The sequence below is a fragment of the Sus scrofa genome, chromosome 7 (assembly GCF_054392235.1).
Source record: "Sus scrofa isolate SSC_HxYL_T2T_F1_AM1 chromosome 7, Sscrofa_HxYL_maternal_Yorkshire_Landrace_v2.0, whole genome shotgun sequence".
Classification (NCBI taxonomy): Eukaryota; Metazoa; Chordata; class Mammalia; order Artiodactyla; family Suidae; genus Sus; species Sus scrofa.
Window position 1 is genome coordinate 88,770,470 of NC_139389.1, and position 24,063 is coordinate 88,794,532.

General features: G+C 35.9%; 1 protein-coding gene and 1 long non-coding RNA gene across 2 annotated transcripts in view; one reads left to right on the forward strand and one right to left on the reverse strand.

Moving 5' to 3' along the window:
• The window catches only part of LOC146401740 (uncharacterized), a 269,339-nt gene that overhangs the window by 193,110 nt on the left and 52,166 nt on the right, over nt 1-24,063 (forward strand). The gene's annotated exons all lie outside the window — the stretch shown is intronic.
• On the reverse strand, nt 10,008-10,961 carry LOC100156978 (olfactory receptor 4K2). The gene has a single exon (XM_021081685.2). It carries the CDS (start codon nt 10,959-10,961, stop codon nt 10,008-10,010), a length of 954 nt encoding a protein of 317 aa, XP_020937344.2.

Here is a 24,063-nt window from a genome sequence, read left to right on the forward strand (position 1 = left end):
GTCATACTGAGTGAAGTCAAAGAGAGAAAGATAAATATTACATGATATCGCTTATATGTGGAATCTAACAAAATGATACAAAAAACTTATTTATGAAACAAACAAGCTCACAGATTTCAAAACCAATCTTATGGTTATCATAGGTGAAATAAACTAGTGGGGGGAAGAAGGGATTGGGAGGGTGGGAATAACGTATACACACCACTGTACAGAATAGATTATTGGCAAGAACCTACTGTGTAGCACAAGAAAATCTACTCAAAAGTTTGAAATAACCTATATGGGAAAAAAGAATGGATGTATTTGTAAATATGGCTGATTCACTTTGCTGTACACCTGAAACTAATGCAACATTGTGGGTCAACTATACTCCAATATGTATTTTAAAAAAAAGAGAGAGAGAGTGCATGTATGTGACAAATTGAATTATCTGGATTAGGGGATGAGAGGAGCTGAGTTTAGGCAGTTGATATAAAACTTAAATATTATTAAATGTACCATAGATGAACTTAATTATCCCTTTCTAGTTAAACAGGTAGGAAGTGATATATATTTTATTTTTCAAAATGGTTAATACTTTTTGCTTAAAGAGATAAGTTTGTAGTTTAAAATGTATTAGCTTGGAAAATTTTATCCTCTGATAATATTCACTAGATGGGTTATTGCTATTTTACAGTTTACAAAGGTCCTCCCAAAAATTTGAGCATTAAAAAAATAATCAAAAGGAATCCCATGGTGGCTCAACAGGTTAAATATCTGGCATTGTCACTGCTGAGGCTTGGGTCTCAGGTGTGGCACATGTTCAATCTCTGACCCAGGAACATCTCTTCTGCATGCCACAGGCACAACCAAAAAAAAAAAAAAATTAAACCAGGAGAATAAACAATGAATGCTGTGACAAAATAACTAAAATGAAACCATTCCAAAGGACATTTAGATCAATAATTATCACTAGCAGCAGAAGGAGCAGCCTCTCATTTGCATTCTCTGTGGGAAAGGGAATTTATATACAAAAGGAGAAAGTATGGGTTTAAGAAACATTGGGAGTAAAATTATTCTTGACCATATTTTTTTTTTTATTTGGTCAGTAACCTATGAAATGACAACTTTCTAGTAGTGAAAGTGAATGAGAAATTAATAGGTGTGGGAAGGGGAGGAAGAAAAATACTGGAAGAAATCCAGAAATCCTTACAGTATAACTCTGTATCCTTCCACTGAGTGCCATTTTTATCTGGATGCTGGACTGGGCTGTGCTGAACTATGATAATTATAAAATAATGTCCCCATCCCTATGCTTTTGTAGAGTCACTTCTTCTCAGTTTTTTAGAAGAAAAACCTTAAAATAAAATCAGCTCAAATATTACAGAAATTAATCCCTAATCCATTTTCTATCATACCCAAAGTAAAATTCTATGTGCCAGACTGTCATGAATGGAAATAGTTTGCAGTTGAGGCAAAGAAATTTGAACAAAACTGTAAGTCCAAACAGCACAAACAGTTGCTCCGAGTTACTTTCTGTGGTTAAAGGCCTCATTAACCTTTTCAATGAAAAAATCCAGAGAAATTAGATCGAGCAAGTGCTTGACACCAAATGAAGAAAACATACCTGGTTTAATTATCTGCATATTGCAAGAACATTGAAGCAAATTTTGGCTCCTTTCAAATTAAATGCTCCTGTAAGAGAGCTGGATCAGATGTATAACTAGAATGACTATTGACTTAGGCAAACCACCTCTTCTCAGCACTCTATTTGACTGGATTCCCACTTCATTGTTTCTGCATCTTGTTTAGGACTGGGGAATAAATTGGGACTTTGGGAGGACAGAGGTGTCCCATGGTGATTCATTGTCACTAGAAGTTTGCTGTTTCATTGAATAAGGAAAACGGCTTATGTTCAAAAAGTCAAATCATTTTCAGCTTCCCCTCAGCTCTCAGGCTCCTCCCCTGGCTCTTACTTCTACTGATTACGGGAACTATGTTTCTAATAGATTTAGGGAAATTTTGACATATGAGAATTTCTGAAATATTTTATGAAGAACTGACTCTTTAGTGATATTCTCCACCTTAGTCAGAATATGGAAAAAACTCATCAGAGAATATCTAATCCCCCACAATAAGGATATGTAATGAATTCCTCTTCTAATCTTAACTATTAAGTATCAGTAATAGAGCCTTCAATGTGAATATATTTGCACACCTAGCGTATATCCTACTTATGATGTATTATATGAGAAAAGAATAACCTGGGTTTTATGTACAATTTTTTTTTAATGTAGGATTTTTGCACAGGTGAAACTGACCTGTAGTATTTTGAAGTTGTGCTATCCACATCCGGTTTTGGTATTGAGACAATGATCGACTCATAAAAGTACTTTATCCCTAGTATTATTGGTTCTTTGAAGGTTTGGGAGATTTTGTTCATAAGCTTGAATGCGGGGAGTTCCTGTCATGGTGCATGGAAACGAATCTGACTAGGAACCATGAGGTTGCAGGTTCGACCCCTGGCCTCACTCAGTGGGTTAAGGATCTGGCATTGTCCTGAGCTGTGTGTAGATTGCAGACACGTCTCGGATCTGATGTTGCTGTGGCATAGGCCAGCAGCTGTAGCTCCAATTAGATCCCTAACCTGGGAACGTCCATGTGATGTGGGTGCGGCCCTTAAAAAAAAGGGAAAAAAAAAGAAAAAAAATTTTGAATGTGTCCCATGTCTTCTATAGGATAGCAAATTTGACCTCTTTTTCAATATATGCCATAGGTATTAGCAACTTTACTTTTCTTCTTCTCTTTAAGAAAATGTGGCACTTATGCTTTCCTGAAAAATTAGTAAATTCATCTTAGTCTACTTTCTTCTGCTTTTATATATATAGCATCCTTTAGTTGTTTAATCTCCTCAACATGTGAATTTGTGGCCTTTTTTCTAATCCGTAGTGACTCCTTGTATAGTATAGGTCTTTAGTGTTGTTGGTGTTCAGTCCTGGTCTGTCTCTTGTTTGTTTGTTCTGCCTCTTCAAGAACTATATTTGGGTTTCACTGATAACCATATTAAATTATTTGGTTTTATTTCAAGAACTTCTGTTTTTAAAAGTAGAACTAAACTGAAACATCATCTCTCATATATTATATTGGTAAAAATTCAAATTTTCACAGCTCAGGCTAAGAGGCACTCTCATATATTACAAGTGAGAATGCAAAATGCATCAACTATTATAGATGTGCAGTTAGTGTCTAAAAATTTATACCATTGACTCTTGCACTTAGCAATTTTACTTAGGAGACTAGGGAAAACACATAATTAAACATATGTTGATAAGAGTTGAAGTGCATGGAGGGGAGCATGTGGCATTCTCTCATCTTTCATGTATCTCTTTGATGGTCCTTAGAGGCCTTCCTGAGGACAATAGTGGAGAACAAGGCTTAGACAACAAAAATGAGTAAGGCATTGCCTACAGGCTGTGGTATTGAACAATAGCTGCTATGATTCCAATAAGACAGCAAGATTTCAAGTTTCTCCAAATGAAAGAACAGAAACCCACCTATAGTGTGTCCTGCAGAAAGTATCAAACAATGTGATCAAATCTCTGGGGTCCATGATTTGCAGAAAATACAGAGGACAGAGGTACATGCTGTACTGTACTCTATGCACGCAACCACAGTATTTCAGACTTGGGGAGATGCTGCAGAGTGAATAGCTGAGGTTCTTCAAAGGATAAATTGCATAGAAAAAGAAGGAATGGTGGGAAGGAGACTTAAAGATTAAAAGAAAAGGAAAGGAAGTGAACAAGATGAAATTGGAAAGTCTCAGGATGTATAATTGGGTATAGATGTAAACATAACTGCAAAGAATTTACTAGAAAAGTCCAGGTAGTGGTTAATTTGGGAAGAAGAGAGAGTTGTGTTTGAGATGGACAAATGTGAGAACTTCAGGGATGACTGGCAAAGTTCTATATTGTAAACTGAAATATGGTTATAATGGTGTTTGGCTTATATTTTATTGTGCTATACATTTGGGGTATTTTTCTTTAATTGATTTTACTCTGCAGTTAAAAGGTTCTAATAATGAAAAATGAATATTATTATGATAGATATTATTGATTGATTCAGTTTCCAATCCATCCTCCTCTAAGATGTTTTCTGTTGCATTAAAAAATACTTGAAATCTATAAACTGCTTTTTTTAGCCAAGTTTTTCTATGCAAATTAGATTCCACCAATTAGATGCACTAATGAGAGCTTTAGAAGGCAGGGGTGAGGCAGAGAGCAGTACCAACATAAACGCTGCTGGTGAGCAAGAAGATGAAAATCAAGGGAGAAGTGATTGTGGCAGCCTGATCTGTCTTCTAGAGATTATGCATTAGCTACACAGCTGTTGAGGGTGGTGAGGCAGAGGCAGTAACATTTTGAGGCTTTTTACCTTAAAAGAGTTCTATTCTGGAACCTAACAACTGAAGAACTGGCCCCCAAGTCCTGCTTCTCCAACTCTTTCAATGAGCGTCTAATGCACTTTGTTAAATCTGCTTAGTATACCCAGTGGTTTTGTTTGCTTCACTAAATCCAATCAACATTATTATTCTCTGACAAAATGAAAAAGTAGAGATAGATACATGGTTATGTAAAACAAAATCCTAATTTAAGCACACTTTCTAGCTGTATTTATTTAACAAAAAAAAAAAAATCAGAAAGAAAAAGATAAAATGTCAGTTAAGATATACCAGCAACTCTGCAGGCTGCATCAACCCATGATCTTACAGACCTGTGTGGATGTTGGTCCTTCTTAATCCAGCATAAATTGTACATATTTATCTCACAGTATAATTAATAACATTTAAAATAATTTACAATAAAATGTACCCTGATCTTTATGAGATTAATCATCATAACAGAAGCATCATGACAGTAAACTGAAAGACTGTCAAAGACTAGATTTTATTGGCATCTGACAGTACATGCAAGATGTTCACACAAATTAGGTTTCCATGGTTCTTTTCTCCTCCCAGTTTTCAACCCAGATACATGCATCACAAAATCACCATGCAAAATAGTAATAGGGAAGACACAAAGGAAAAAAAGAGGGTTATTTCAGTTCTCTCATCACCTTTGCTCTGTTTGTGATAAAAGCTTATTCGGAAAGCAAAGTTTCATTGGTCATTGTTTAAGGTTGAAAACACATCTGTCCCAAGTCTGAATGTATTCAAATGATAGCATCTACAAAGAATTTCTTGGAGTTCCCATTGTGGCTCAGTGGAAGCAAATCTGACTAATATCCATGAGGACACAGGTTCAATCCCCGGCCTCACTTACTAGGTTAAAGATCCTGCGTTACCATGAGCTGTGGCATAGGTCACAGATGCAGCTCAGATCTGTTGCTGCTGTGGCTGTGGTGTAGGCCGGTGGCTACAGCTCCGATTTGACCCCTAGCCGGGGAACTTCCATATGCTGCAGATGAGGCCCTAAAAAAGACAAAAATAAAGAACTTCTTCCCTTTGACAGCAGAGCCTAGTGATCACATTATCTCAGGCCCTTATCAGGGTAGAATAATTCTTTACATAAAACGGTTCATATACAAAATTTTACTTATCTAAGTTACTATTCACTAATCGATGCATTCATCTATATCTTCACCTTAATAATAATCAAATATCATTATTCTTTTTTTAATTTTTATTAAAGTATAATTGATTTACATTGTTGTGCCAATTTCTACTGTACAGCAAAGTGACCCAGTCATACATATGTATACATTCCCTTTCTTATACTATCTTCTACCATGTTTGATCCCAAGAGACTGAACATAGTTCCCTGTGCTATACAATAGGACCTCATTGTTTATTCATTCTAAATTTAATAGTTTGTATCTAACTCCCAACTCCCAGTCCATCCCACTCCCTCCGCAATATACCATCATTCTTATTCTGACCAAAATTGTGGTGAAAATCCAATCTAAAACAAATAATTTAATAATTACTCATTGTAAAAAAGAAATTGCATAATAATTAAACAAAAAATTGGAATTTCTCTTAACTTACAAAAATCATGAGCAATGCAAAAAACAAGTTTCTAAAGGCTTGAATTAATATAGAACCAATGTAGTTTTCTAATGGAAGTTACTTTTAATTTTCTAAGTTAATCTTGATATGTATTAATTTTATACACTACTTATACAGACACAACTATTTCAAATTTATAAAATAAAAATTTACCTTTCAAATTACACATATCAATTGTTAGCTCAGGAGAGTACCAAGTTCTGTAAAAATATCCAGAGTTGTTTGAAATGATGCTGTAGTAACATTTGTTGACCACATATGTGCTTTATATGTCCTTTATTCCTCAAACAACTTTGGGGTGCAGGTACCATAACTATATCCTTTCACAGATATAGAAACTGAGGCTGAGGAACATTAGGTATCTTGCCCAAGTTAATACCACCAGCAAACAGAATAGGCATTTAATCCTGATAAAAGATGCCCAAGTCTAAGACACTTTACCCATACACTCAGGGTGGATCCAGATTCTGCAGAGCCTAAAGTTTGTACAATCTAAGGGGACTTCCTTAAAAAAAAAAAAGATCAAATTTATGAACAAATGGCTGCTGGGGTCCATTCCAAGTCTTTGGAAGAAATCCATGCAAAACAGGGATCTAAAACTCAGTCTTCAGTGTAAATCCACCCCTCATTACACTATATAATATTCTCAAATTTTCCTCCAATATTTTTGGAAGTGTACATCATTTATAATTTTTATTGTCATTACATATATCCAATTCTCTCATGCATTACAATTTACATTTATCACTTCATCTAGACCAGATTTTAATAGTTTTTTCACCTGCCTTCAATGTTATTGCTAAATTTTACAAAACAGCTTTTTACAGTTTTTAAAAGCTCATAGATTTGGCATTGCCAAGCTTTCCAAACACCCGAGGGAATATGAGGTTGTTTGTCCTCATTGTCTCCTTGTAAATCCTCTGTATCTCAATGTTTCCTCAGTTGGGTTACTGGAAATTTGGACCATTTAAAGCTATCCTCAACCTGCTATGTTTATACCAGCTTGTTTCTCTTCACCTAGCATGCTTTTCAAGACATTATTTCTGCCTCTAAACGCCCTAGTAGCAAATGGCACCATCTTTACTAACTGCTAAAGGAGGCTGTTGCCATGTCACTCCACTTACCCTTGGCAAGAGTGTCAGCAGCATGTTGAGAAGACATGGTGATAAAATAATCCACCTCTGCCTCCTAATTAAGATCTAAGTGTTTATGTGATATGTAGAGGTAGGTATCTTGTATGTTGACCCCTCATGCTGAACCATCAAGGAAAATGGTAATTTCCTTTATATATGGAAGTTCTCCAGAGGCTGCCTTTTCATTTGCAGATACACAGCCTCACTGTCAATCCAAATACTCAATCTCAATATTGACTTGCCTTACAGAGTTGTTTGCTGATGAGTTATATTGTTGAAGTTTTTACAGATGTCATTGATTTTAAAATTATCCACATAAGCACTCAAGATTGATGACACCTCTTTAAAGTTTTCCAGAGAGTTCCCACTGTGGCTTAGCAGATTTGAACCCAACATAGTGTCGCTGAAGATGAAGGTTCAATCCCTGGCCTCACTCAGTAGGTTAAGGATCCTGCATTACCACAAGCTGCAGGATAAGTTGGAGGTGCAGCTCAGATCTGGCATTGCCATGGCTGTGGCATAGGCTGGCAGCTGCAACTCCAATGAAAACCCTAGCCCAGGAACTTCCATATGCTGTGGACGCATATGGAAGAAAAATTAATAAAAATAAAAAGTCTTGATAGTTTTATCTTGTAAAAATCAGTTCATTTTAAAACATATTTCCTGTTAAAATATTATTTGAAAGAGTTATTTGGAGCACCTCTAAAACACCGGTTAGAAAATTTATATATAAATGAGTTCCTGGAGTTCCCGTCGTGGCTCAGTGGTTAACGAATCCAACTAGGAACCATGAGGTTATGGGTTCGATCGCTGGCCTTGCTTAGTGGGTTAAGGATCCAGTGTTGCCATGAGGTGTGGTGTAGGTTGCAGACGTGGCTTGGATCCCGCATTGCTGTGGCTCTGGCGTAGGCCGGCAGCTACAGCTCTGATTCAACCCCTAGTCTGGGAACCTCCATATGCCACAGGAGTGGCCCTAGAAATGGCAAAAGGACAAAAATAAAATAAAATAAAATAAATAAAAATAAATGAGTTCCTTGATCCTAAATATATTTTCACATGTAACTGAAACTGAGAAAAAATGTATACACACAACCAAAATTTTTATCCCTATTTCAAATAGAATTATGCTATTATTTTGCAGATATAAACAGATTTTATTCTCATGTTAATACTGTAGACATTTTATTCAACAATTTCAAAAATGCCTAGGTTTAAACAAATACCACACTTTTAAATTCTAAAATTGTTTACTTATTTCCTTAATACATTAATGAATAAGATAAAAACACATTGAGGAAGAAACATTCCTCTTATCATTTGGCTTAAAATGAAACACTGGATATTTCATTTTCTTAACTTCTGTCTTGTCAATGGTGATTAGTTCATCTGTTATTCTTGATTTTCTCTATTTACTCACTAATGCCAGAAAAGAATAACAACTTGATATTTATCAAATATTGTGATTGCAACAGATCTTTCTTCTCATGGATACTAGTTGAATAATATTCTGGACACCATATTTCATAAGTATCATATAGTGAATTCCAAATAACAGTTGATGTTTACCAAGAGTTAAAGCAGATGATTTGCAAGCAAGGCATCCAAGAAATTTCTCATCCTTTGATGCTTGCAATTCCTGTATGTACCAGCAGGTGACAGTGATACATTGTTATCTTCAAGCTCATTTTGAACCTAACATTATTATTTTTAAAAAAAAATTGTTTATAAAATGTGCTTATTACATTAACAGTATATTACTAAGCACAAATTTCTTACTTTTGCATCCAAATAGTAAAAGGAAAAAGTAATTTAATGAAAGTATTCAACAATATACTTTTTTAAAGGAAAACATAAATAAGCTCTCCATTGATTCACTATTACCATAAACTCTTTTGTCTTAATTTAATTCTAGTTTTAATTTTCCAGGCATTAAACCGGCATTAGTGTCTGTACAAAACAAAGTGCACTACTTTTAAACTCATTTCATATTACTTTTTGTCTATAGAATTCTCTAGCCTCTTTATTCAGCCTATATTATCAGAAGGAGTTATCATGGCTGTATTTCCTTACTTATCAGCTAAATGTTAGTGGTGATGACTTTTCTACTTACATCATTTTCTTTGTACTTCATCAACATTTGTAATGAAATATACTCAGAGTTTCTTTAATAGAAGAACTCACAAATTTGTTTAAGTGTTAAGTAGTAATGACTGAGGGATGTCTGTAGAGGATCAGTCTAGCATTAGAGGCTACTCCTATAGAAATATTTAATTTCTAAGGCTTATAGATATTCAATAATTTGTTATACTTTGGGACAATTCTCTGAGTAACTCAGTTGTTAGTTGTACATAGTGTCATTATTTCCTAGTTCTTCTTTTTTTTTTTTTTTTTTTTTTGTCCTCACCAAAATGATGGAAATGTGGAAATCCCCAGGCTAAGGACTGAACTCATACCACAGTCATGACCCAAGCTGCTGCAGTGACAACACTGCACCACGTGAGAATCCCCTAGTTCTTTTTGGATATCTACTTTCTCTTCTTATTTTCTTTTCCTCTTTTCCAATAAATAGAATGTTAGTATTGAATCTCCTGAGACAATCAATCTTGGCATTTTTATAGATCTTCTTTATTTTTTGGTGAAACTCCTTCTGCCAACTTGCTTTTCTAAAATTTAAAATATATGTATGAGAATAGTTTTAACATGAATTTATCTTGTGCTTTCACAAATTTTGACAATTGCAATTAGGAACCACAGAAATAAGAGCTTAACACAGGCTGTGTATACAAACATTGTGACACTTTAATGCCCAGGAGTAAAACTAGAAGTTAAAACTAAAAATAATGCAAAGGCATTGTCTTGTTAGAATTCAGAAGCTTATTCTTCAGTTTCCTCATAGCTGTCTTCACTTCCTGATTTCTCAAAGTATAGGTTACTGGGTTTAGAATGGGAGTAAAGATGGTATAAAACACAGACAGGACCTTGTCTATCAGAAAACTGCTTAGTGGCCACATGTAGATGAAGATGCAGGGCCCAAAGAACATGAAAACAACAATGAAATGAGCTGTGCAAGTAGAAAGGATCTTAGATGATCCTTTTGAAGAATGTTTCTTGATAGTAACCAGGACAATCGCGTAAGAATTAAATAAAAGAATAAAGCAGGACAAAGCAATTATGCCACTAGTTGAGATCATAAAGAGGCCCAGTACATAAGTATCCACACATGCCAGCTGGAACACCACAGGAAGGTCACAGAAAAAGCTATCTACTTCATTAGGACCACAGAATGGTAACGTGAGAGCAAATATAACCTGGCTCATTGAATGCATGATCCCTACAACCCAGGAAACCATGGCAAGAGCAACACACACCTGGGGACTTATGATTGAAGCATAGCGGAGAGGCTTACATATTGCAATATACCGATCAAAAGACATAGCCATAAGCAAAATAATCTCAGTACCGGTAAAAAGGTGTAGAAAAAATATCTGGGTGATGCAGCCATCAAAGGAGATGTTTCTGTGTCCAGTGAGGTAGTCTGTAATCATCTTAGGGGTAGCAAATGAAGCAAGAGACATATCAATGATGGAAAGGTTGGCAAGCAGGAAATACATAGGAGAGTGTAGGTGAGAGTCAGCTATAACTGTGATGACTATGAGGCTATTACCCACCATTGTAGCCACATAAAACACTGAAAACACCACAAAGAAAAACGTCTGTAGTTTCCAGGAATTAGAGAGTCCTAGCAAAACAAATTCACAAACTGTAGACTTGTTGGCCACATCCATTGTCCTGACTGATAGGTGAAAACCTGTTACCGAAGAAAACAAATCAAGGAAAAGTATGATTCCATTGAAGCAAAAGCTCTATTTCCAAGAATCCACTTTCACAGACTTTTTTCCTCTATAAAAGCTTATCTTTAATATTACTTTCGTCCTTATTTGGTATATTAGTTTGAAAGATAGGGTATTAGGAATCACAGTGAAATATCACTTAAGTCATAAAGAACATAACTCTTTACTTTCTAATGCCAATGAGCCATCCAAACGAGATTATATCATCCTTAACAGATCTACTTTTCTACATATTTGTCCATTCATTTATTTGTATAACTTTAAAGGTGGTAGCTCACATTAAATGGGAACTTATTCTGGGCTAACTATAAGCTAAACACAAACACACATGCACACACACCACATACACACAGGTTTAGTCATTTAGAATTCATCCATAAGGTTATCCTTACTGAAAGAACATGTAAAAATTATATCACATATATGGGACATGAGCTTTTAAGCAACATCATAGAGACTTCAGTGAACAGTTGCAGTACTCTTGTAAATTTCCAGATAATTGTTAACATATTCACAGATTTAGACCCGTTAGAAACACAGAGAAAATTAGTATTGCTGATATTTACCCAGTGGAATAAATATACTACAATATAGCCATACAGCCCAAGGAAGGGCATTTAACTTCTTTTCTCTCAATTGCTTTTTTAAATAGGAGTTTGCTCCTGCAAATATTTGTAATTCAATGACTTAAAGTTTTACCTTGTCTCCTAAAGAATTTATCACATCACTTATATGGGAAAGAGCTCAAAGATCAATCTCATTGTTTGAATTCAACTCTTGTTTGAATTCTCCTTTTATATAGGCCAACATATGCAAACTATTTATTGACCTCAGCTTCATGGAGTAGGGGTTAGAAGATGGTAGAAGGAAAGGCAGAGAGCAAAAACACCTTTGCTTACCAGATCTAAGCAGAATCGTGGCTTTAGACTCTTCAGAGTATTAAAAAGGTTGTGACAGAGAATGTATAAGAGGTAATTTTAAGTATAAATAAATGACCTTGTTGAACTATCAGTGATTTAGCAGTTGTAGATAAAAATGGATGTTGTAGGAACTTGGGAATTGACCAAGAAATTATATCGCAATGGGATCTATTAAACAACAAAGATGGTATTATTTGGTTCATAACAGGAAGATATATCTAGAGTCTTATGGGAATTTACAATGTTTGTTTTTAACCTGGATCTGAGAGATTCAGGGAATGGAAGTTGGGAAAGACATCATTTAAGAGGTAGCAGGAGATATCAAGTCAACCAACACTAATAAGCAGTCTTGACTATATAATCCTGTTCTAGAGACAGTGGAGAATAAAATCCAGGAAAACTCCATTCTACGTCAAGTAATTTATAATTTCTTTGTGATATCGAACACTCATAAATAAAACAATTGGTAAAAAATACAGCCAAATAAATCAAGTGTTCAACCCATTCTCAGAGATCATGAGTGAACTGAATTTTAGGTAAAGGAAAATTTATAATATGCTTACTTAATCCAGAAAGTGTTCTTGCAGAAGAAATGTCATGAACTTGATCTATAATGAAAACTAAGATTTTGTATAGCAAGGAAAAAAAAAAAAAAAAAACACATGTGGGAAGAAAAAATGATGGAACTTACTTGCAGGAACAAGATATTCGGTCAGCAGGTTGGAAGAACGAGAATGATGACCCTCTAAAATATAACAATATAAAAGATGACAAAGATTCATTGTAAAATTGTAGGCAAAGTTATGCAATTTGATATCAATATTTTGTTAAGGATTTAAACAGATTATTTGGAAAAGAAAGAAATTTTAGGCAGGAGATTAAATATGTATAAGGAGATCCCTTCAACTAAGGTATTGGTAACGTGAGTGTTATTGGGAATAATAAAATAAGAGTTAAAGGAGTTCCTATGGTGGCTCAGCGGAAGCAAATCTGACTAGCATCCACAAGGACACAGATCCCTGGCCTCACTCAGTCGGTTAAGGATCCAGCATTGCCGTGAGCTGTGGTGAAGGTCGCAGATGTGGTGAAGGTCGCAGATGTGGCTTGGGCCTGGAGTTGCACTGGCTGTGATGTAGGCCTGCCACTACAGCTCTGATTCAACCCCTAGCCTGGGAACTTCCACATGCCATGGGTGTGGCCCTAAAAAGACAAAAGACAAAAAAAAAGAAAGAAAGAAAGAAACTGTCACTATGAGTTATTTATTTATTATGCAATTTGCTATCTTAATCCACCTAGTCCATCTCTTTAGGGACCTTCCATTGCTGTGAGAAGAGTATAATTCCCATTTTATTTACCAAAGCCCTGGAAACATGACTTACTCTCTTCACTGTAATATGGGCAGAAGTATCATGTGCCACACAATGAGCAGATTCAGTGCATGATTCCACCATTGCTCCCAACAGAATGCTTTTATAACTCTCATATATTGCTGGTGGGAATGCAGAATGGTACAATCATTTGAGAAAATAGCTTGCCAGTTTATATAAAGTGAAACATACAATTACCATGTAACTCAGGAAAAATTCTCTTAGGTTATCTACCCAAAGGCAATGAAGGCATAAGTCCACAAAAAGACATATGTGACATTTCATAGTAACTTTGTTCATGATAGTCCAAAAGAGGAAAAAAACAAAGACAAAAAAAACAAATGTCCATTGACTAGTCATTAGAGGTGTACTCATATAATGAAATACTAGTCAGCCAAAAAATGTAAAGAAATATCCATATAATGAAACACTACCCAGCATGTGTTAATTGACACATGCAAAAAACATGAGTGAACCTCAAAAGTTTTATCCTAATCATGGTTTCTCATCTCAGCATTGTTGCTCTTTAGGAAAAGGTAATTGCTTGTTGTAGAGTGTGGTCCTGTGCATTGTAAAAGTTATGCAGCATCCTCAACATCCATCTACTACAAGCCACGAACACGTCTCACCCTGCCTAAATGATGACAATCAAAAATGTTTCCAAATATTACCAAATGTCCCCCAAGGAGGCAAAACCATCCCTAGTTGAGAACCAATGGACTAAGTTAAGGAGTTCCCATTGTGGCTCAGCAGAAAGGAATCTGACTAGTACAAGTTGGATCCTGCATTGCTGTAGCTGTGGTATAGGCTGGCAGCTACAGCTCCACTCCAATTCAGCCCGTAGCCTGGGAACTTCCATATGCCAGAGGTGCCACCCTAAAGAGCAAAAATTAATTAATTAATTAATTACAGTAGCCAGGCATAAAAGTCTACATACTATATTTCTCTTTATCTGAAAATTTTTAAAAGGAAAAAGTACAAAACTGCTTTATAGGAAGAAGATCAGCAGTGTCCAGACTTCAGGATTAGAAAGTAGATTTATGATAAAGAAATATGAGGAAGGTTTTGGGGGTGATGGAAATATGAAGGAGTTATACAACTACATGCATTTGTCAAAACTAATTCAATTGTATTCTTAAATATAAATTATTCCTAATAAAGCTGATTTAAAGTAAGCATATTTTATGCTTATTCAAATGAAAATTGTATACAAAATGAAAAGGAAATAATATGTGAGAAAATATTTGTGATATATATGATAGAAAACTTTTTATTTCCTTAGTATGTAAGCGCCTGTAAATTGATAAGAAAAAAGTTTCAATAGGAAAAAAACTGGCCAGAAAATCTAAATAGGCAATTCATAGAAAATTATATCCAATAACAAGTAAACCTCTGAGAAATATTTAATTTCATTAATGGTCAGGAAACTACATGTTATTAAAAAAATCAGTGTCATTTTTGCCCATCAAGTTGATCAAAATTGAAAAGAATGATGAAGGATATTCTGTATCACAGATGAATGTATAGATTGCTCTGGGGGTTTTAAAAGTATAGTTGATATACAAAGTTCCTTCAATTTCTGCTATACAGCAAAGTGACCCAGCCATACATATATACATTCTTTTTTTTCCATTACTATCTTCCATCATGTTATAACCCAAGAGACTGGACAGAGTTCTCTGTGCTGTACTGTAGGACCTGATTACTTGTTCATTCTAAATGTAATAGTTTGCATCCACCAACCCAAAACATCCCTCTCCTCCCCTGGCAAACACAAGTCTGTTCTCCATATACATGATCTATTTCTGTTTTTTAGGTGGGATCATGTGTGCCATATTTTAGATTCCACATATAAGTGATATCATATGGTATTTGTCTTTCTAATTCTATCTTACTTAGTACGAGAATCTCTAGTTCCATCCATGTTGCTGAAAATGGCATTATTCTGTCCTTTTTCATGGACAAGTAGTATTCCTTTGTATATATGTGCCATATCTTCTCAATCCATTCATCTGTCAATGAACATTTGGGTTGTTTCCATGTCTTGGCTATTATGAATAGTGCTGCAGTGAATGTAGGGGCACATGTATCTTTTTTCAATGAACGTTTTGTCTGGATATATGCCCCAGAGTGCAATTGCTGGATTATATGGTAGTTCTATATTTAGTTTTCTGAGGAACCTCCTTACTGTTTTCCATAGTGGTCATACCAATTTACATTCCCACCAGCAGTGAGGGAGGGTTGACTTTTCTCCATGTCCTCTCTAACATTTGTTATTTTTTGACTTGTTAATGATGACATTCTGTACCTCATTGTAGTTTTGATTTGCATTTTTCTAATAATTAGTGATGCTGAGCATTTCTTCATGTGTCTGCTGGCCATCTGTTCTTCACAGAACTAGAACGAAATGTTTTAAAATTTGTATGGAAACACAAAAGACCTCAAATAACCAAAGCAATATTGAAAAGAAAAAAACTGGCACAGCTGAAATGAATCCAGCTAGGAAACATAAGGTTATGGATTCGATCCCTGGCCTCACTCAGTGGGTTAAGGATCTGACATTGCCATGAGCTGTGGTGTAGGTTTCAGACACAGCTTGGATCTGGCATGGTTGTGGCTATGGCATAAGATGGCAGCTATAGCTCCAATTTGATTCAGCGCCTAGGCTGGGAACTTCCATATGCCACAGGTGCGACCCTAAAAAGCAAAAAAAGAAAAAGAAAAAATAAAAGAAAAAAACGGAACAGGAGGACTCAGGCTCCTGGTTTCAGATTGTACTACAAAGCTATAGTCATCAAAGTAGTATGGTACTGGCACAAAAACAAATAGAAATCAGGGAAACAGGATAGAAAGCCCAGAAATAAACCCAAATACCTATGGTCAACTAATCTATGACAAAGAGGGAAGAATATACAGTGCAAGAAAGATAGTTGCTTCGATAAGTGGTGCTGGGAAAACTGGAAATCTACATGAATAAGAATGAAATTAGAACACTCTCTAATACCATACACAAAAATAAACTCAAAAGGATTAAAGATCTAATTATAAGGCCAGATACTATAAAATTCCTTAGAGGAAAACATAGGCAGAAAGCTCTGCGACATAAATCACAGCAACGTCTTGTTCTGCCTAGAATAATGACAATACAGACAAAAATAAACCAATGGGACCTAATTAAACACAGACATTTTTGCACAGCAAAGGAAACCATTAAAAAAAACAAAAAGACAACCCACAGAATGGGAGAAAATCCTTGCAAATGATACAACTGACAAGAGCTTCATCTCCAAAATATACAAACAACTCATATAACTCAACAATAAAAAAACAAACAACCCCAGCAAAACATGGGCAGAAGACCTAAATAGACATTTCTCCAAAGTAGACTGCTGTGCTAAAACAAAACTCTAAAACTTGGAGATAACTGCTAAAATTAAAAATATACTTTTCCTGGGAATTCCCGTGTGGCGCAGTGGAAACAAATCCGACTAGTATCCATGAGGATGCAGGTTCAGTCCTTGGCCTTGCTCAGTGGGTTGGGGATCCGGCATTGCCATGAGCTGTGGTGTAGGTCACAGATGCAGCTTGGATCTTGCATTGCTGTGGCTATGGTGTAGGCCGGCAGCTGTAGCTCTGATTGGACCCCTAGCCTAGGAACTTCCATATGCTACAGGTGTATGTGTAGAAAGAAAGAAAAAATTCAGCTGTCATGGAAAGAAATAGTTTAATCTGAATATACTGACCTAAAAAATATGTCAACAATATACTCTCAAATAAAAAGAAACTGATCGGTAATATGTATTTTATGGTCTTAATTGTGTAAAATCAAACAATAACAAAGCAGACTAAGCTGTTTCATGTTGGTTACTTCAGGTCAGGAGAATAGAGAATATGGAGATGACACATGTTCTTTATATGTATTTGGATATTTTTCACTTCTTACTATTACTATTGTGGTAAAATATGCATCATATAAAATTTACCGTTAGTGGTGTTAAGTACATTCAGAATGTTGTGCAACTCTCACCACCATCTAGTTCCAGAACATCTTATTCAAAAGGAAAACCGATACCCACTGAGTAGACAGTCCCAAGTCTCCCTTCCTCAGACCCTAGCAATCACTAATTTGTTTTCTGTCTGTATGGGTCTGACTATTTTTGACATTTCATACAAATGGAATAATTCAATAAGCAACCTTGTGTGCCAAAAACTTTTACAGTAATGTTTGTAGCAGCACTATTCACAATAGCCAAAAGGTAGACACATCTATCAGCTGATAAATGAATAAACAAAATGTGGTAGGGTCATAAAATGGAAAGTTATTCAGTCATAAAGTAGAATGAAGAATAAATTACTGATACATGCTACAACCCAGATGTCCTTGAAAACATTCTAAATGAAGTCAGATATGTCTTACTTTTGGAACTACAGTTGACCCTTAAACAATGCAGGGGTTGGGATCAAGAAGTCAAAAATTTTTGTATAACTTGATAGCATTCTGTACCTGTCTTTCCACATCCTTGGATTCAACAAACCTCACATTGTATTTACTACTGAAAAAAATCCAAGTATATGTGACATGCAGAGTTCAAACCTTTGTGGCTCAAGGGTGTGTGTATATATATCAATGAAGTTAAAGCAGAAAAAGAAATTAAGATTAGGACTTCCAGTTTCCAGTTCCACATGTAAGGAGCTTGGAGATCGTCACTCCACCCTGACAAGAAAATGCTGAACAGGCTTTCAAAAACTTTTTGGTTTGGTGGGGTGGTCTTTTTAGGGTCACACCCACAGCATATGGAGGTTCCCAGGCTATGAATCGAATCGGAGCTGTAGCCACTGGCCTATACCACAGCCACAGCAACTCAGGATCCAAGTCACATCTGCTACCTACACCACAGCTAGTGCAACGCTGGATCCTTAACCCACCGAGTGGGGCCAGAGATTGAACCTGCATGCTCATGGATGCTAGTCAGATTCATTTCCTCTGAGCCACAACAGGAACTTCCTCAACAGCTCCTTTAAGATGTTTGAGATGGAGACACAGGGCAAATCACTGCCCCCAAGATTGGAGAGACAGGAAGGCAAATACAGGAGCCACCAATTAACAAGAGCAGAGACACATGAGTGGAAACTGTGCAGGGAACCATTGCAGGGTGGGAAAACTCAAACTGTCATTGGCAAATTGCTGGAAGCTCAGGATGGACAAATCTGGGAGTTAAAAACGAGGGGACCTGGTCATAATATTTACCTCCAAGAGTTAGATTAGGTTCTCACAGTAAATACCAGAGAAAAATCTCCCCCCTCCACCCCACCAGCTTCCAGCGAGGGGAGGGGAAAAGGAAGGATTTTGAAAAATGCCCAAGCACTCTCATCTTAACAAGGCCATTGACAGAACACTGTAAACCAGTTATAATGAAAAAAAAAAAATCATTAAATATACAAAAATAAAAAGGCAAAAAATTAAAAATAAAAATAATTTTTTTTCTAAAAAAAGGCCATTTCAGCCACTTTAGCCACTGCCCAGCCATTTCAGCCACTCCAGTGGAGGTGCTAGATATGTTAGAGAGGGCACCAACACCAGCCAAGCTCCTGGATAAATGCAACTGCTTGAGTCTCTCCTGTGGACTATGGGGTAGAATACACTGCATCTTTTCATTATCAATACTGTTAAGTAAGGAGTTCCCATCATGGCTCAGCAGAAACAAATCTGACTGGGAACCATGAGGTTGCGGGTTCGATCCCTGGCCTTGCTCAGTGGGTTAAGGATCTGGCGTTGCTGTGAGCTGTGGTGTAGGTCGCAGATGACACTTGGATCCTGCATTGCTGTGGCTGTGGCATAGGCCAGTGGCTACAGCTCCAATTAGACCCCTAGCCTGGGAACGTCCATATGCTGCAGGTGTGGCCCTAAAAAGACAAAAAAAAGATAAAAGACAAAAAAAAATTGTTAAGTAAGATCTACATTTCCCATAATTCCATTCCCTGCATAGTTCTGGTTAGGTATTGTCTAAAAGGAAATCGCTTTGGGATTTCAAAGGTAGCATAAAGCACCAACCATTACTCTCTGATCATTATAGTTAGTTGACTTAAGACATGCCAGTAGGTTCTAGAATGTTGCACTACCTAACTATGTCCAATTCATTTTCCTAACTGCTCAATTTGAGAATTAACGGTAGCTGCAATCCTTGACCACGTGCTTTGCCACAGAACCACAGAAGTAACAGCTTCACATAATTTTTCCTGTCAGCTCCCCCTTTATGACTCCTACTTCATTGGCTAAATGGATTTGGTTTCTTACACTGACTGCTTAGTGCTGCTGCCTCTGATTGAGTAGCTCCCCATTTCATATCTTCACTTCCTCAGGTCCTTCCATAATTGTTCAAAGTCTAATTCCTATACTAAATCCTTTATCCCATGATGTATAGTGCCTCAAGTTGAACTCTGACTAATATAATTCCTAACTTAAGTAAAAACCAAGAAGCCAGATATATTCAAAGTTTAAGTATAGTTATTTTATAATGTTTTATTAGTTTCAGGTATACAACATAGTGACTCAGTATTTTTATAAATTATACTCTGTTAAAAGTAATTTCAAAGAAATGTACAATATATATCTGTCAAAAGACTTGTATGCCAAATATATGAAAAACTTTTAAGATAATAAGAGGACAGAATATCCTATAAAACTGTAAAATATTTGAACACACACTTTACCAGAGAAGGCGTTTGAAAATGATAAGCCCATGAAAAGATACTCAACATCATTATCTATTAGGGAAATGTTAGTTAAAATGGAAATGAGATACCATGTTACACATGCTAGCAGGGCTAAAATCTAAAAGTTAATAATATCAAGTACTAGAAAGGATGTGGAGAGCATCTGAAATTATCACAGTTGTTGGTGGGAAGGCAAAATAGTATAACCGGTGTAAAAACAATTTATCCAATTCTTTAAAGTTGAAAATAACACTTAACATACTACCCAACAATTCTAATACATATTTATCAAGAGGAAAGATATTTACCCAAGTCCACTCAAAGGTCTGTACATAATTTTTCATACCAGCTTTATTCATAATATTAAAAAACTGTAAACAACTCAAAATGTCCATCAAGGTGTGAGGGTAAACAAATCGTGAAATAGCCTCACCATGTAATACTGCCCATCAATAAAAGGAAACGAACTACCATTACATGTAACAACCTGGATAAATTTCAAAAGCAATATGCTGAGTGAAAGGAGACAGACCAAAAGAATACATACTCTGTGATTAAATTTATATGATATTCCAGAGAGGCAAAATGATAGAGACAACAAGCCATTCATTTCTTGGCAGTGGAGGTGGGAGTAGAGTATTGATTGCAAAAGAGCATAAGGGAATTTTTTCGGTGGGGAGGATGATATATCTTGATTGTGGTAGTATTTACATGAGTGGGTACATTTTTCAAACCTCACGGAACTCATTTGCTTAAAAGAGGAAAATTTTATCCAATATAAATTATACCTAAATGAAGCTAATTTTTTAAAGACAAAAAAGTTTTTATTTTATTCCTGACACCTCTACCCTATTATATCTCTCTCCTTATAGACTTATTTAAAGGTATATATTATTTGAAGATATATATATATATATACACACACTGCTTTAAGGGTGTGTGTGTATATATATGTATATATAAATGTCTCTTCATGGGGTTGTATCATTTCACTTTCATACTAATATCACCTCACTGCATCATTGTCCATAGTAGATTTTCAAGCCATTAAATTTTGTTGTCTGATAGAAACTCTATTACAATATGTCTTGATAAACAGTATCTCAATGTAATTTTAAAATATTTTCATACAGAGTTTGAGCATCTCATATAAATAGTAGCCAATTGCACACCTTTTCCCATTTCTTTGGAGGGTTGCTAGGCTTTTTATTCTGAGAGTAGCTCTTTATGCATTTATGTATCATTGTTTTGGCCTAAAAAGTTACAGATTTTTGTCTAGATATTCATTTGTGTCAGCTATGTTTTTGTGTCATGAAAACTTATTTATGCCATCAAAATTTTCAATTTTCCCTTACTACCTCTGGGTTTTGAATTATAGTTAGGAATAATCTCCTCCTCTAGATCTATAAAAACATTTCATTTTCACATCCAAATATTTCTCCCATTTTGAATAGTTATAGGTAAGGCATGAGGAATGAATGTAATTCTTTTTCCAGGTGGCTGTCTAGTTATCTCAAAATCAGTTGTTAAGAAGCACTTACTGCTCCCCACTCATTTTAGAAACTTCATTCATGATCTACTTTATTTCCAAATGCACTTAAGTTATTTCTAGGATTCCTCTTTTGTTTCTTTTGATTCTTTTTTTATTAATTTATCAATGTCAAAGTGTTTTATTTATGGTATCTTTTAGCATGTTTTCATGTATTCTAGAGCTAATCTGCTCCCATTGCTTTACTTCTTAAAATGTTTCCCTGGCTCTTCTTGCATGTCTGCATGTCACTTTTCCAAAAGAGTTTTGTAATCGGTTTATCTAGATCTAAGAGGACTGGTGTTATTTGTATCCAGATTGCTCTAAATTTGTAAATTAACTTCAGAAGAAATTATAAATTAGTTCAAGAACACATTATATGTTTCCATCTATTCGAGTCTATATTTGTGTCTTATAGGAGGGCTTTACACTTCTCTTCACATGGGTTTTAGATACTTCCTTTAAATGTATGAATTTTTTTGATCCTAAACAGAGAAACACAGACCTTATTTTCACTTATTGTTGGAGGAACTGAGAGGTAACATTTGCAGACCCCAAATCAAATAATAGATCCTATTTGTCTTATCTTTGCTGTGGCCTACATGCTGTCCCCATCCCACTATATTCATTCCATGTACACGAAGCACTCAAGAATAATCATAACATTTTGTGATCCATCTTGAACTCTGGCCAAACCAACTTGAATGTTCTAATAACTCCTGCTGGAACTTGAACATTTGTTTATCCTCTAAGGAACAGCTGGTCTTTTTCATGCCATGTAATCAATTCATATCAAAGCCGGCATTATAAATACAAATGTCTCAAAGATAGTGCACCTCCTTTACCCAGAAATTGGGCAGGGGATTGACTTGAAGTCACTCTGGAGCAGTTGTCACTGCTTTAAGGGTTAATCGAGTATTGGAATATTAATATGTGTGTGGAAAATGATTCTAAAATCATCTAGATCAACCCACTCATGTATGAAGAATCACAGAACCAGTTGATGCAGTAAATTTTCCAGTCTCACACATCTGGGACAAAAGTTGAATCCACAAAATTTGAAAATTTTGTGAATCCCAGGTCACTGCTATTTCTACTTCACCAATTTAACTGAGAGCTCTGCTGGAGACATCCATTTTACTATCAGGTACGTAGATGCAGAAACAAATCTAAGTTTCTGAAATGTGTCAAGTCAGAAAAACAGTGTGGAGTTAAAGGGCACCAAACATCAGAACAAAAAGTCAGAGTATGGGTAATTGCATATGTAAATTGGCTTGGTTTTGGAACAGTTCTTTTAGAATGTATACCACAGCAGAGTTTTAAGAAAGAAAAGAGAGAAGAAAAGCTTGGGTTAGTGACACAACATTTCAATTGACTTTCAGTGCACTTTGTAAAGTCTTCTCAGATCTTAGCGTTTCCCTAAGCAGCCAAGTTTTAATGTCATGTTATATTACATAACTTTTAGGTTCTCCATTATCATCCCCTGTCTCTACATGAACGGTTTCCTATTTGTTCCAAGTGAACTCTTAGAAACAGGAAATTTTCTGCTTCAACTGCTTTGGTAAAAGTCTATAAAATTCAACAGTTAAAAAATATCGGACTTAGTGCTGGAGGGGCTGTGGAGAAAAGGGAACCCTCCTGCACTGTTGGTGGGAATGTAAACTGGTACAGCCACTATGGAGAACAGTTTGGAGATACTTTAGAAATCTATACATAGAACTTCCATATGACCCCGCAATCCCACTCTTGGGCATCTATCCGGACAAAGCTCTACTTAAAAGAGACACTTGCACCCGCATCTTCAGTGCAGCCCTATTCACAATAGCCAGGACATGGAAACAACCCAAATGTCCATTGACAGAGGATTGGATTCGGAAGAGGTGGTATATATACACAATGGAATACTACTCAGCCATAAAAAAGGATGACATAATGCCATTTGCAGCAACATGGATGGAACTAGAGAATCTCATCCTGAGTGAAATGAGCCAGAAAGACAAAGACAAATACCATATGATATCACTTATAACTGGAATCTAATATCCAGCACGAATGAACATCTCCTCAGAAAAGAAAATCATGGACTTGGAGAAGAGACTTGTGGCTGCCTGATGGGAGGGGGAGGGAGTGGGAGGGATCGGGAGCTTGGGCTTCTCAGACACAACTTAGAATAGATTTACAAGGAGATCCTGCTGAATAGCATTGAGAACTATGTCTAGATACTCATGTTGCAACAGAAGAAAGGGTGGGGGAAAAACTGTAATTGCAATGTATACATATAAGGATAACCTGACCCCCTTGCTGTACAGTGGGAAAATTAAAAAAAAAAAAAAATCTGACTTCAGGAAGCATGATACTTAACAGAGTCTATTTAAAATATATTTAGAAATGTATGATTGCAGTTCCCGTCGTGGCTCAGTGGTTAACGAATCCGACTGGGAACCATGAGGTTGCAGGTTTGATCCCTGGCCTTGCTCAGTGGGTTAAGGATCCAGCATTGCCTCGAG

What these genes read in the sequence shown, in the direction of transcription:
- LOC100156978 (XM_021081685.2), bottom strand. Translation starts at nt 10,961, where the DNA reads ATGGATGTGGCCAACAAGTCTACAGTTTGTGAATTTGTTTTGCTAGGA.